This window comes from Geotrypetes seraphini, chromosome 5 (genome assembly GCF_902459505.1).
Source record: "Geotrypetes seraphini chromosome 5, aGeoSer1.1, whole genome shotgun sequence".
NCBI lineage: Eukaryota > Metazoa > Chordata > Amphibia > Gymnophiona > Dermophiidae > Geotrypetes > Geotrypetes seraphini.
In genome coordinates, this window is record NC_047088.1 from 271,986,322 (window position 1) to 271,999,540 (window position 13,219).

The 13,219-nt window shown below is 45.5% G+C and overlaps 1 protein-coding gene across 1 annotated transcript in view; it reads left to right on the plus strand.

Annotated features, from left to right (window-relative positions):
* The window catches only part of LOC117360428 (unconventional myosin-X-like), a 483,786-nt gene that overhangs the window by 390,112 nt on the left and 80,455 nt on the right, over positions 1-13,219 (plus strand). The window contains exon 38 of the mRNA XM_033944140.1: positions 4,329-4,443. Within this exon, the coding sequence (XP_033800031.1) occupies positions 4,329-4,443 (115 nt within the window). The remainder of the gene's footprint in view (positions 1-4,328; positions 4,444-13,219) is intronic.

Consider the following 13,219-nt stretch of genomic DNA (forward strand, 5'->3'; position numbering starts at 1 on the left):
GGGGCGTATTTTTTAATACCCTATTCCTAAATCCCGCAGTTACAGGGATTACATAAGGATCCTCTGTGACATCTAAGATGTGTAGCGAACTACGCATTGCTTCCTCTTTCACCCTTTCAATCCCATCTTTCAAGGCAAACCAAGGTCTATCATTTGCAGGAATATCCCCTTCAGTTGGATATTTATCCCTCATCCCATAAATAATGAGTCCCGCCAAAGTAATATTTTCCCCATTTCTTCCTTCAAAGTGTGTACGCATCGCCCGTGTTACTATAGGGTCTCGCGTCACAGTGTAAAATTTATGTACATCTCCTTTATCCAAAGTTACCCCAGTTGCTCCCGTATCCATTAACCGTACCACCCATTTCATATCTCCTTCCCCACTTCTTTGCCTAAATCTTCCCAATATATCGTCGACCTCTGCCTGAGTGAAATCCTCTACTTTCTCTTGCTTGCACATGGGGCACCAATTCAGTCTCATACATCACCTGATCCCCCTCCGCTGCGGGTGTCCCATCCACATTCAATATCACACCATCCCTATTCCGTACCGGGATTCTTTGTCCATCCCCCCCTCTTTTATCCTGCCTATCTGGTCCATAAGTGGTCTGATGTTTTTGTCTAGTTACTGGTTTTACCGATGGGTTACTTACACCAACGGGGGGATCTATTTCTGGATCAGGACACCGAGGTCCTCCTGGACAATCGTCCCAATCCCATCCATCATCCGAGTCAGTACTATCCCAAACATCCCCGTCCCACTTACTAGGGTCCCAATTTACTGTAGCGGCCGCAATATGTTTCTGCACCTTTATCCTATTTATTCGACCGTGCCTTTTCTTATATTTTGTGGCAGCAATATAAACTGCAGATTCCTCAGCTATCTTTTGATAGTGATCTAACTTATCTCTTAAAAGCTTACCACTACATTCCAGCATAAGACAACGCCTCTCTGCTTCCACCTGCGCCCGTTCTGCTTTAATTTTTTCCTGAACTGCTGTTTGCAACCGCATGTGCACTATACGGTATGCAGAAGTTAATACCCAGCTCCTTCGAGCTAGAGCAACTACATCACCCGATTTATTGGGGCATTTTTCTAAAGCTTGTACAAGATCAATTGGTTCTGCCCTTCCCAGAACCTTTTCCCATGACTCTGCTAATCCATGATTAGTGGCTAGTTCTTGTGCTATCAAATTATACGGTGCCTCGGTCTAGCCGGGCACCTCTATAGGTTCTTTTGAGGATTTCTCTTTTTTCCTGAACATTCCTGTATCACAAGAGCGTTCAAGTTTTTTCCTGAACATTCTTGTATCACAAAAGCGCTCAAGTTTCCTTTCGAGAAATCCTGCCGACTACGCCAACTAATGTATTACTATTTAAAAGGGGTTTTCAAAAAAAAAAAAACCCCTTCAGTCACTTTTCCTCACTGAGAAGAATATCAGGAGTTCGAAATAGTATACAAATTAAGTTTTATTACATAAATATAGTATTTCTAGCCATAATCATTGATTAAGTACAGAGTTTGAATCAATACATTACCGGTTATTGCATCATCACTCTGTCGGGGGACCACGAACAAGAGGCTTAATCAATATGTCATCACACAGCTCGTCAGCAGTGGAAACGTCCCTACCTTTTTTTCTGGGAAAGCACTATTTATATTGTACTGAGTACCCATCCCCTCATTGTGGATTGGATAATCCAACGCATGCTACCTGCATGCTGAACTGATAATCACCAATCAGTATGTGTTAGAAACACCTAGCCTGGCTCGTATTCAAGGCAATCTCACTCAATATTAATATTCCTCACATTCCATTCGTTTCTCATTTGTATCACAATGAGATAAACACAAAGGAATCCAAGCATAGCAGTGAATAGATGGTAACACCAGTAAATGAGAAGCAAAGTCAGTGCTAGGCAGACTTCCGCTGTCTGTGCCCTGAAAATGGCAAGGACAAATCAAGTTCAAGTGTGGATACATAGTATCCCTTCCTACCTTATGAGCTTATCTTGTGGGGCATCCTGGATGATCTCTACAGGTAACTTTATCTGCTGTCATTTACTATGTTACTTTGTAATAGGTTGCAAATTCATCATCCTATATAATAAAAAGCTAGCCGCGCATGCTCACTCAGACCTGCGTGATCTGTAATCCCTGATCCGTAGGTCCGTGGCCAGAGTGCGTATGCGGCGGACAGATCGGGAAAGCACAGCACAGCCGGTGACTCCCACCCCTCCCGCCCTCACTCACTGCCAAAACCACCACCTCCTCCTCCTTCTCGCTGGCTCACCCGCTTTTAAAAATAAAGAGAAAAGCGCTGCACTGCGCTAACGCTGGCTTTGCTGTCTTCTGTCCACTGCGGCCCGGCCTCTCTGACTACTTCCTGTTTCCGCTAGGGTTGGCCGCAGTGGATAGAAGACGCCGAAGCCAGCGGCTGTTCCTCTGGGGGGGAGGGTCTGGGAGGAGAGGGTTCGCGGCCACTCAGCGCCCCCACCGAGGCGCCCAGCAACTTTCCGCTGCCCGGGACCCGAGTCATTTGCCGCCCCCCCTCTTCCCTTACCGCAGGCGTGACTGGCGATTTAAGCAGCGTGTGCAGCAGTCTTCACACGCTGCTTCGGGCCCTTCTACTGCCCTGATTTGCTCCAGACGTGCCAGAGTAAATCAGGGCAGTAGAAGGACCTGAAGCAGCGTGTGAAGACTGCTGAACACGCTGCTTAAATCGTCAGTCGGGCCCGCGGTAAGGGAAGGGAAGGGGGGGGGGGCGGCAAAGGACTCAGGCCCACGTTTGTAGTCGCGACTGTGGGAAGGGAAAGGGGGTAGAGGAAACGCTACAATAAGAAAGACACAGGGGAAGGTGCACAGGGAACTGGTGTGGGGGGAGGGAAATGGAGGGGGAGGGAATGCTGCTTTGGACAGACAGAGGGAGGAAGGGAGACAGAAAGAAAAGAAGAAAGACACAGGGACAGGTGCACAGGGAACTGGTGTAGGGGGAGGGAAATGGAGGGGGAGGGAATGCTGCTTCGGACAGACAGAGGGAGGAAGGGAGACAGAAAGAAAAGAAGAAAGACACAGGGGCAGGGAGATGTACAGAAAGACAAACAGACAAAGAGGGCCAGGGACAGAGACAGACAGAAAGAAAGACAGCGGGAGTCGCGTCAGGAGGGGTGCAGGATGCTGCAGAGGGAACTTTTCCAATGGGTGCAACTAGGCGGCTGTCGGGAGCCTCTGATCAGAGGCAGAGCAAGGTAAGTGTATCATAGGGATAAGAAGGAGGAGGGGGGGAGAAAAAGGAAGGGACGCCTACTGCTGGACAAGGTGAGAAGGAAAGAGGTGCTGATGGACGGGGGGGTGAAGAAAAAGGAACGGATGCCTAATGTTGGACAGGGGGAGAAGGAAGGTGCTGCTGGACAGGGGGGAGGTAAAACAAAGGGAGAAGGCCTGCTGCTGCATAAGGAGAGCTGTGAAGGGGTGGTGGTGGACACAGGGGAGGTAAAAGGAAGGGAGAATGGACAGGGGGAGCAGGCAAGGGGTGGTGATGGACAGCCAAGGAAAAAGAAAGACAGAAAGAAAGAAAGCGGCTAAGGAGAGAGAGAGAGAGAGAGAGAAAGAAATAGAGACACACACACACATATATTCTAGCACCCGTTAATGTAACGGGCTATAAGACTAGTATACTATTATATGACTATGTATGTTACTATTTTTTTCATTCGAATATAGCTTAGCGCTGGAACTCATTCCTAGAAGATGTTAAAGCAGTTAATGTCACTTTAAAAAAGATTTGGATTCTTGGTTGAGGGATTTTTTATGTTGAATTACTAGGGCAAGCTAAGAAAAGTGCATATAGATGTGCTGCTTTGGAGAAAGTTTGGGAGCATAATTGGAGGGAGGGATTTCTGGAGGCAGCGTAGAAGAATTTTGGGGTGAGTTTGACATGGTGACAAAATCTGTCCCTACCACCATCCCTGCAGATAATCGCGGGAAACCATCTTGTGTCATTCTTTAGTGTCTATCTCAACCTCAATCCTTCTACACCAGCATTTTTCAGTGCAAGGCTTAAAGATCAGTGGTTGTGACCATTCTTCCCTCTCTCCTTAAAGAATAGCATGGGGATGGTTTCCCATGGTTATCTGCGGGGACGGTGACAAATTCTGTCACCGTGACATTCTCTTTCCCTGTCAGCATCAATCACTCAGTCCTTATTTCATGTAATGCATCAAACCTTTGGTCTGATGCATTATGACAATGATTATGTTCCTATGTTCTGTTAGCAAGCTTTTACAATCACTTCTCCTGAGTTTTCTTCATCTGTACTTTTTTTCAGAGTAAGAAATGAAAAGGAAGAAGATGAGAAGAAGCTCTATTTTAAGCTCTACTGTTATCTGGACACTGAGAATGTTCCTGAAGAAGGCTTGGAGTTTGCTTTCATGTTTGAGCAGGTAAGCCTTGCTAGCTGATGTTGTAGTCTTTGTGATGGCAGGGACACAGGGAGATGCTGAGAGAGATAAAGGTAGATACATTACATTACATTAGTGATTTATATTCCGCCATTACCTTCCGGTTCAAGGCGGATTACATAAGAGGTTATCTAGACATTTACAGAAGAGTTACAAAGTTGAGTGGGTTACTTCGGGGGATTGAAATGCTTCCTGCGGTGTTAGTTTGTATTGATGGATTTCTTGAATAGCAGGGATTTTATTTCTTTTCTGAAAGTTTTGTAGTCTGGTGTCGTGATCAGTAGATTGGATAGTTGGTGGTCAAGTTTCGCTGCCTGCGTGGCCAGTAGGCCATCGTACATTTTTTTGCATTTGACGCTTCTGATTAGGGGGGTGCGTGAATGGTGTCTGGAAGATTTAAATTGAATTACTAACAGCAAAAGAAACAGATGCTTAGAACCTACTGAGAAAGGCCTAATATTTCTGTAGAAGGAGGGAATGTGGAGGAGATGAGGTGAGAAAGTAAAAGGGGGTGTGGATATTGTAGAAATGAGAGAAAGATAAGTTTTCAGCCAATCAAAACAAAAGCTAACTAGCTTATTTGATACGGTTCCTCATAGGAGGCTCTTGAACAAACTTGAAGGGCTGAAGTTAGGACCCAAAGTGGTGAACTGGGTTAGAAACTGGCTGTCGGACAGACACCAGTGGGTGGTGGTTAATGGAAGTTGCTTGGAGGAAGGAAAGGTGAATAGTGGAGTCCCTCAGGGTTCGGTACTGGAGCCAATCCTGTTCAATATCAACAAATCTCTGGAGAAGGGAGTGGTTCCTGGGGATTAGAGGAGAGTGGATGTGGTCTCTATTCACATAAGTGATCACAGGGATGAAGCAGGAAACTACAGACCGGTAAGCCTCACTTCAGTTGTTGGAAAAATAATGGAAGTGTTGCTGAAAGAAAGGATAGTGCACTTCCTTGAATCTAATGGGTTACAGGATCCGAGGCAACATGGCTTTACAAAAGGTAAATCATGCCAAACAAACCTGATTGAATTTTTTGATTGGGTGACCAGAGAGCTGGATCAAGGACATATGCTAGATGTAATTTACTTAGATTTCAGCAAAGCCGTTGATACAGTTCCTCATAGGAGATTGTTGAACAAACTTGAAGGGCTGAAGTTAGGACCCAAAGTGGTGAACTGGGTTAGAAACTGGCTGTTGGACAGATGCCAGAGGATGGTGGTTAATGAAAGTCGCTCGAAGGAAGGAAAGGTGAGTAGTGGAGTCCCTCAGGGTTTGATGCTGGGGCCGATCCTGTTCAATATGCTTGAGTGACATTGCTGAAGGATTAGAAGGAAAAGTATGCCTTTTTGCAGATGATACCAAGATTTGTAACAGAGTAGACATCGAAGAGGGAGTGGAAAATATGAGAAAGGATCTGCAAAAGTTAGAGGAATGGTCTAATGCCTGGCAACTAAAATTCAATGCAAAGAAATGCAGAGTAATGCATTTGGGGATTAATAAATCGGAAGGAACCGTATATGCTGGGAGGTGAGAAGATGATATGCACGGACGGGGAGAGGGACCTCGGGGTGATATTGTCCGAAGATCTAAAGGCGAAAAAACAGTGTGACAAGGCAGTGGCTGGTGCCAGAAGGATGCTGGGCTGTATAAAGAGAGGCGTAGCCAGTAGAAGGAAGAAGGTGTTGATGCCCCTGTACAGGTCATTGGTGAGGCCCCATTTGGAGTATTGTGTTCAGTTTTGGAAACCGTATCTGGCGAAGGACATAAGAAGACATGAGGCAGTCCAGAGGAGAGCGACAAAAATGATAGGAGGCTTGCGCCAGAAGACGTATGAGGAGAGACTGGAAGCCCTGAATATGTATACCCTAGAGCAGTGGTTCCCAACCCTGTTCTGGAGGACCACCAGGCCAGTCAGGTTTTCAGGATAGCCCTAATGAATATGCATGGGGCAGATTTGCATGCCTGGCACCTCCATTATATGCAGATCTCTCTCGTGCATATTCATTAGGGCTATCCTGAAAACCTGTCTGGCCTGGTGGTCCTCCAGGACAGGGTTGGGAACCACTGCCCTAGAGGAAAGGCGGGACAAAGGAGATATGATTCAGACGTTCAAATACTTGAAAAGTATTAACATAGAACAAAATCTTTTCCAGAGAAAGGAAAATGGTAAAACCAGAGGACATAATTTGAGGTTGAGTGGTGGTAGATTCAAAGACAATGTTAGGAAATTCTACTTTATGGAGAGGGTGGTGGATGCCTGGAATGCGCTCCCGAGAGAGGTGGTGGAGAGTAAAACTGTGACTGAGTTCAAAGAAGCGTGGGATGAACACAGAGGATCTAGAATCAGAAAATAATATTGAACTAAGGCCACTACAGGTTAGACTTGCACGGTCTGTGTCTGTGTATGGCCGTTTGGTGGGGGATGGGCTGGAGAGGGCTTCAGTGGCTGGGAGGGTGTAGATGGGCTGCAGTAGGTTTTAACGGAGATTTCGGCAGTTGAAACCCAAGCACAGTACCGGGTAGAGCTTTGGATTCTTGCCCAGAAAAAGCTAAGAAAAAAATTTAAATTGAATCAGGTTGGGCAGACTGGATGGACCATTTGGGTCTTTATCTGCTGTCATCTACTATGTATGTAATATGTTTGTGAGTAACATTGCTGAAGGGTTAGAAGGAAAAGTGTGCCTTTTTACAGATGATACCAAGATTTGTAACAGAGTAGACACCGAAGAGAGAGTGGAAAATATGAAAAAGGATCTGCAAAAGTTAGAGGAATGGTCTAATGCCTGGTAACTAAAATTTAATGCAAAGAAATGCAGAGTAATGCATTTGGGGACTAATAATCGGAAGGAACCGTATATGCTGGGAGGTGAGAAGCTGATATGCACGGACGGGGAGCGGGACCTTGGGATGATAGTGTCCAAAGATCTAAAGGTGAAAAAACAGTGTGACAAGGCGGTGGCTGCTGCCTGAAGGATGCTGGGCTGTATAAAGAGAGGCATAGCCAGTAGAAGGAAGAAGAAGTTGATGCCCCTGTACAGGTCATTGGTGAGGCCCCACTTGGAGTATTGTGTTCAGTTTTGGAGACTGTATCTGGTGAAGAATGTAAAAAGGCTTGAAGTGGTCCAGAGGAGTGCGACAAAAATGATAGGAGGCTTGCGCCAGAAGACGTATGAGGAGAGACTGGAAGCCCTGAATATGTATACCTTTGGGGCCACACAAACGCTAACACTAGCCGATGAGCAAAAAAAAAAAAAAAGTTTGAGCAGGTCCCAAATTTGCAATCACTAATATTGAAGATGTACGCATCTAATAATAAACCTTCATTAAAGGGACACTGTGGAGAGGAACCACAGAACCAAGAAAAAGACTTACAAACATTTAAAAGACTTTTAAAAACATTTTTATTTCAAGATGCACTTGAACACATGATATAACACACATAGTTTTTATACATTTTATTACAAATTTTGGACTTTTCAAATCCCCTCTCCCCGTATTGTGTTTTCCCCTTCATGTAAATTTCAATAGATAAAAATGATGTAACTTTTCCCTTCTTTCCTGCCTAGTCATGTTATTCTTTGACCTTAAATGTATTGTAGTGACTGTTTCTTAAAATTTTTATATTGTTTTAAATTGTCTGTAATATGTCTAATCTGTCAATATTATATGTGAAACCACTGTCTGTGGCTTTTAGAGTGTACATCGCCTAGATATTTCGATAGGTGATTCATAAAATGCTAATAAACTTGAAACTTGAACTTGAAACTTGAAACCCAAAAAAGCAGTAATTCTTACCCTGACTGAGTAATCCTCCATGTGTACCGCTGACAGTGGGAGCAGCCATAGGCTTCCGCATCCCCACTCTGATGAGCAGGGATGTGTGCTCCTGGTTTTCCCATTTACTTCTATTACAGCTACGGTGAGCCTCTTCAAATGTGAGCCTCATCAGAGCGGGGATGCTGAATCAGCTGTCAGCAGTGCACATGGGAGGATCATTTAATCAGGGTAAATATTACGGCTTTTTTGGGCCTCCCACTTTGAGCTTAGGCTCCCTCAAAATGAATATCTCCCCTGCTGTAGCTAGTAGGGATCCCCAAGCCTCACCAACTGACAGTCACCTCCTCCCCCTCCAACTTCTGCAGCTGGCAGCAATATTGCAAAGCTGCTGCCTTCCCTCCTCCCTGCCCTCCCCCTTGGCATGCATGAAAGCAGTGGCAGATTGAGGATATTGCCATTGGCTGCAAAGCTTGGAGATTTTGAGTTGCAAGACTGGAGGAAGATGTCTCTAGTTGGCAGAGCTTGGGAATCCCCACTAGCTCAAGTATTTATAAATAGCACTCAGGCAGGGAGAAACTTTGGTGCCCATCCACTAATTATGGGCTCCAGTCCCTCCCCCAAATCAGCTGTATATGACTACGCCACTGAATACAAAAATAATTGTGATGCACATATCCCAAAGCTAGCATATTCCAGTTAATAAATTCAAAATAAAACAATTTTTTTCTACCTTGTTGTCTGGATGTTTTGTTTTTCCATCATCTTGGTCCCAGCTTCTCTTTCTGCTTTTTGTCTGTCTTCAACTAATTCTCCTTTCAGTGTCTGCTGTCCATTTTTTTTTCTTCTCGTTCCATTTCCTTCTTATGCCTGTCTCCAATGTATTGATTTTTCCTTTTCAGCTTTCTTAACTTTTTCTTTTTTGCCTCTGTCCACTCAAATCTTGCCTTCTTTCTCACCCTTCTTTTTAAATGTTCAGCTACCTCTTAATTCTCCATCTGCTCTCAGTTCATAACTCTCCCATTTCCCATCTCACTCCTTTCCCAGCCTCCTATTTCCTGCTGTCTACTCCCCATTACCACATTTCTACCATTGTATTCACTGCTCTGTCACTCATCTTGTCATCTCCCTTTTGACTTCATCCATCTGGCTCACCACTTTAAGAATCCCCATCCATCTCTCCTCTGGTCAGGCTATAATTCCCTGTCCTTTTCTTTCCATCTCCTAGCATCTTCTTATCCCAGCTCTCTTCCCTCCTGCCCTCCTATGGGTCCATCTCTGCTCCTCTATCCCCATGGTCCAACATTTTGCTCCCTCTCTTTTCTGTTTTTCTTCTTCCCCCCCCCTTGATGCTGAACAATGAAATGGAGGGGGGAAAAAGAGAGATGCTGCATCTCTCTGCCTTCCATCCACAGCTTAACATTTCTCCCTTCCTCCCTTCCATCCCCAAATCCAACTTCTCTCCCTTTCTCTTTACAACTGCCCCATCCCATCTCTCCCCCTGCCTGCCTTCCCCAGGTCTACCATTTCTCCCTTTCTCTTCCCAACAGTTCTCCCTTCAAGTATCTCTTTCTCTCTTCCTCCACACAACCCCAGGTCCAACTTTTCTCCCTTCAGTCTACTGTCCACAATCTCTCTGTCATCTGTTTCTGGCCCTATAAGCTCTCTTCCCACATCCAATCTAGCACTTCTTTTAATACCCTTCCCCTCTGTACTTAAAAAAAAAGTCCAGGAGGCTTTCTTGGCCCAGTATGTTCTCCCCCTTCTCTTCCCAATTGCACCATCTCTTTCCCTCTCTCAGACACCCAATTCTCCCTTTCTATTATATCCCTCACTCCCTCCATTCTTCCATCTTATGGCTCATGCTCCCCTCTATCTTTCCCTTCATTCTGTCTCCTTCACTGCTGCCCCCAGCCCTCTCTGCCTTCTGAAGGGCTACTGTTGCTGGTGTCTGTAACTCCCAGTTCCTAAGCCCATTGATTTTAAAGATTATTTTAGCACAGGGGAAGAGCTTGGATCGTTATGAAACTGGAGAAGAGAGGGGTTAGTCCCTCAAGTTCCCTCAAATCTATGAGCTGTACAGAAGGAGGGGAGGGAGGGAAGGTGGTGGGGAGAATGAATGAACTCTGCGCCGCCCTTCGGGACTAGAAACCACTGGATGGGCTTCTCTCTTTCAGATGCATGCGGCCCTGCTCACGCTCGAGGGTGTTTACCGTCTTGCCAGGTGCCTCGGTGATGTGGTGTTTTCTGTCTTGCCGGCGCCCTCCTCCATCTTCCTGCAGCATTCACTGAAAGCCGTGGGCAGCGGCTTCCATGCGCTTCCTTCGGCTGATCTGGAAGCATTCCCTCGGATCTTATATGCTGTTACATGACCCCCGAGTTGTAGCCCAGCCTGAGCATAGAAGGCAATACAGGCCACCAACCATGTAGAAATAGTTCTCTTGGTTACAGGCTGGCTCAACCTGTTAGTGCCAAAGGAGATGAGCAGTTGAGCAGATATTCTATGTGGCTTAGTGCACAGTTCTTCAACCGCCGGTCCACAAAAAAATCTTGCCGGTCCGCAAAGGATCCGGGTCTCCGCCGCAGCAAAAGTGCCAGCGTCAGCTGACGTGCAACTTCCTGTTGCCGTCGCTATGCCAGCACTCCTGCCTTCCACCACCGACTCCTGCCACGTATGTCTCCGCACCCCCAGACAAGCAGCGGCAGCTCTGTGTGCTTTTAACTTCGGCACACAGCTTCCCTGAAGCAGTACCGGAATTTTAGCTGTGGTTTCATGAGGCAGCCTCGGGGCCTTTGGTAGGCCGGCCCACATCGCATCATCGAAACGGGACGGCCTACCAAAGGCCCCGAGGCTGCCTCATGAAACCGCGGCTAAAATACTGCTTAGGGGCAGCTGTGTGCCGAAGTTAAAAGCACACAGAGCTGCCGCAAGCCTACATAGAGGAAACATTTGCTGGAGGGGGAAGGAGGTAAGGGAGAAGTGGTACTCCTGGACTAGGGAGGGGAAGGGGCTACTGCTGACAGGGGAGAAGGGGATGAGAATTACTGTTGGATAAGGGGAGGAGGAAAGGAAGAAGGGGTACTCCTGGACAAGGGAGGGGAAGGGCTGAGAATATAAAGAAGTCCATTGAGAAGGCTTTAAACTAAAGTTCGGGGGAGAGCCGACATTCGACAACCGGTCGATGGCACGGACACCAGGATATCCTGTTGAGGTAACTCCAAGCAATCACACTGATATAGGGCAAGAACCGGAAGATATTTCAAGAGCAGAAGAAGAAGATCAAATGGATACAAAAAAGGATGTGAGGGCCTGTAAATCCAGTAAATTAGTGCATTTTAAATGTATGTACACGAATGCCAGAAGCTTGGGAAACAAAATGGGCGAGCTGGAAGAATTAGCAAGAAGAGAAAAACTCGATATCATAGGAATAACAGAAACATGGTGGAATGAAGAGAATGAATGGGACACGGCATTGCAAGGATATAGACTATATAGAAGAGATAGGTTTGGGCAAAAAGGGGGGGGTATTGCCCTGTATGTCTAAGAAGACATAGAGTCGGTTAGTGAAGGAGATACAGAAGTAAATGGTAAACTAGAGTCACTCTGGATAAAGATTCCTGGACGAAAAGAAGCAGACACACGAATTGGTCTTTATTATTGACCCCCCGAGACAGACCGAGGAAACAGACATTGAAATGATGGAGGAAATTACTCAGAGAAGTAAATCGGGAAATACAACGATCATGGGGGACTTCAACTTTCCGGGGATCAACTGGAAATTGGCAACGTCAGACTGCGGCAGGGAGTTAAAATTCCTTGAAATGTTAGGTGATTGCTTCCTTGAACAAATGGTAAGAGATTCGTCTAGAGACGAGCGATCACAATATGATCAATTTTACCATTGGCATCGGAAAAGAGAAACCAATCAAGACTAAAACCACGACCTTCAACTACAAAAAAGTAAATTATGACAGCATGAGAACTTTGGTTAGAAAACGGCTAAAGAAGGGCGTAGCAGACATCCAAACAGTTGAACAAGCATGGTCTCTACTGAAAAACACCATCATAGAAGCACAGAATCTACACATCCCGAGGATAACCAAAGGAAGGCGTAAAAAGAAAAATGGTGAACCAGCTTGGTTATCCAAAGAGGTAAAAGACGCAGTGAGGGAGAAGAGGAACTCGTTTAAAAAATGGAAACGAGAAAAAACGATGGAAGCCTGGAACTGTCACAAAATTGACCAAAAAAGGTGTCATAAAGTGGTAAGAGACGCCAAAAAAGTCTATGAGGAGAAGATAGCGCAGGAAGACAAAAACTACAAGCCCTTTTTTAGATATATAAAGGGAAAGAAACCAGCAAGAGAGGCGGTAGGACCTCTCGACGATCATGGAAAGAAAGGGTCAATTAAAGAGGATAAACAGGTTGCCGACAGGTTAAATACATTCTTTGCCTCAGTCTTCACAAATGAGGACACTTCAATAATGCCGGACACAGGGAAGATATTCACCGGGGCTACAGAAGAAAGCCTAACAACAGTGAAGGTGACGCTGGACATGATTTACTCCCAGATTGACAAACTAAAAAGCGACAAATCCCCTGGACCGGATGGAATTCACCCGAGAGTATTAAAGGAACTTAAGGAGGAAATTGGCGATCTATTACTAACAGTGGCTAACATGTCAATTAGAACTGGACAAATACCAGAAGACTGGAGGATAGCTAATGTCATCCCAATTTTCAAAAAAGGATCAAGAGGGGATCCAGGAAACTACCGACCTGTGAGCCTCACATCGGTTCCAGGGAAAATAATTGAAACACTAATCAAAGAGAACATTGTACAACACTTGGAAGACCACAATCTAATAAGGGATAGTCAACACGGTTTCAGGAAAGGGAAATCATGTTTGACAAACTTACTACAATTCTTTGAAAAAGTGAACAAACAAATGGATGGTGGAGAACCAGTGGATATAATTTACTTGGAC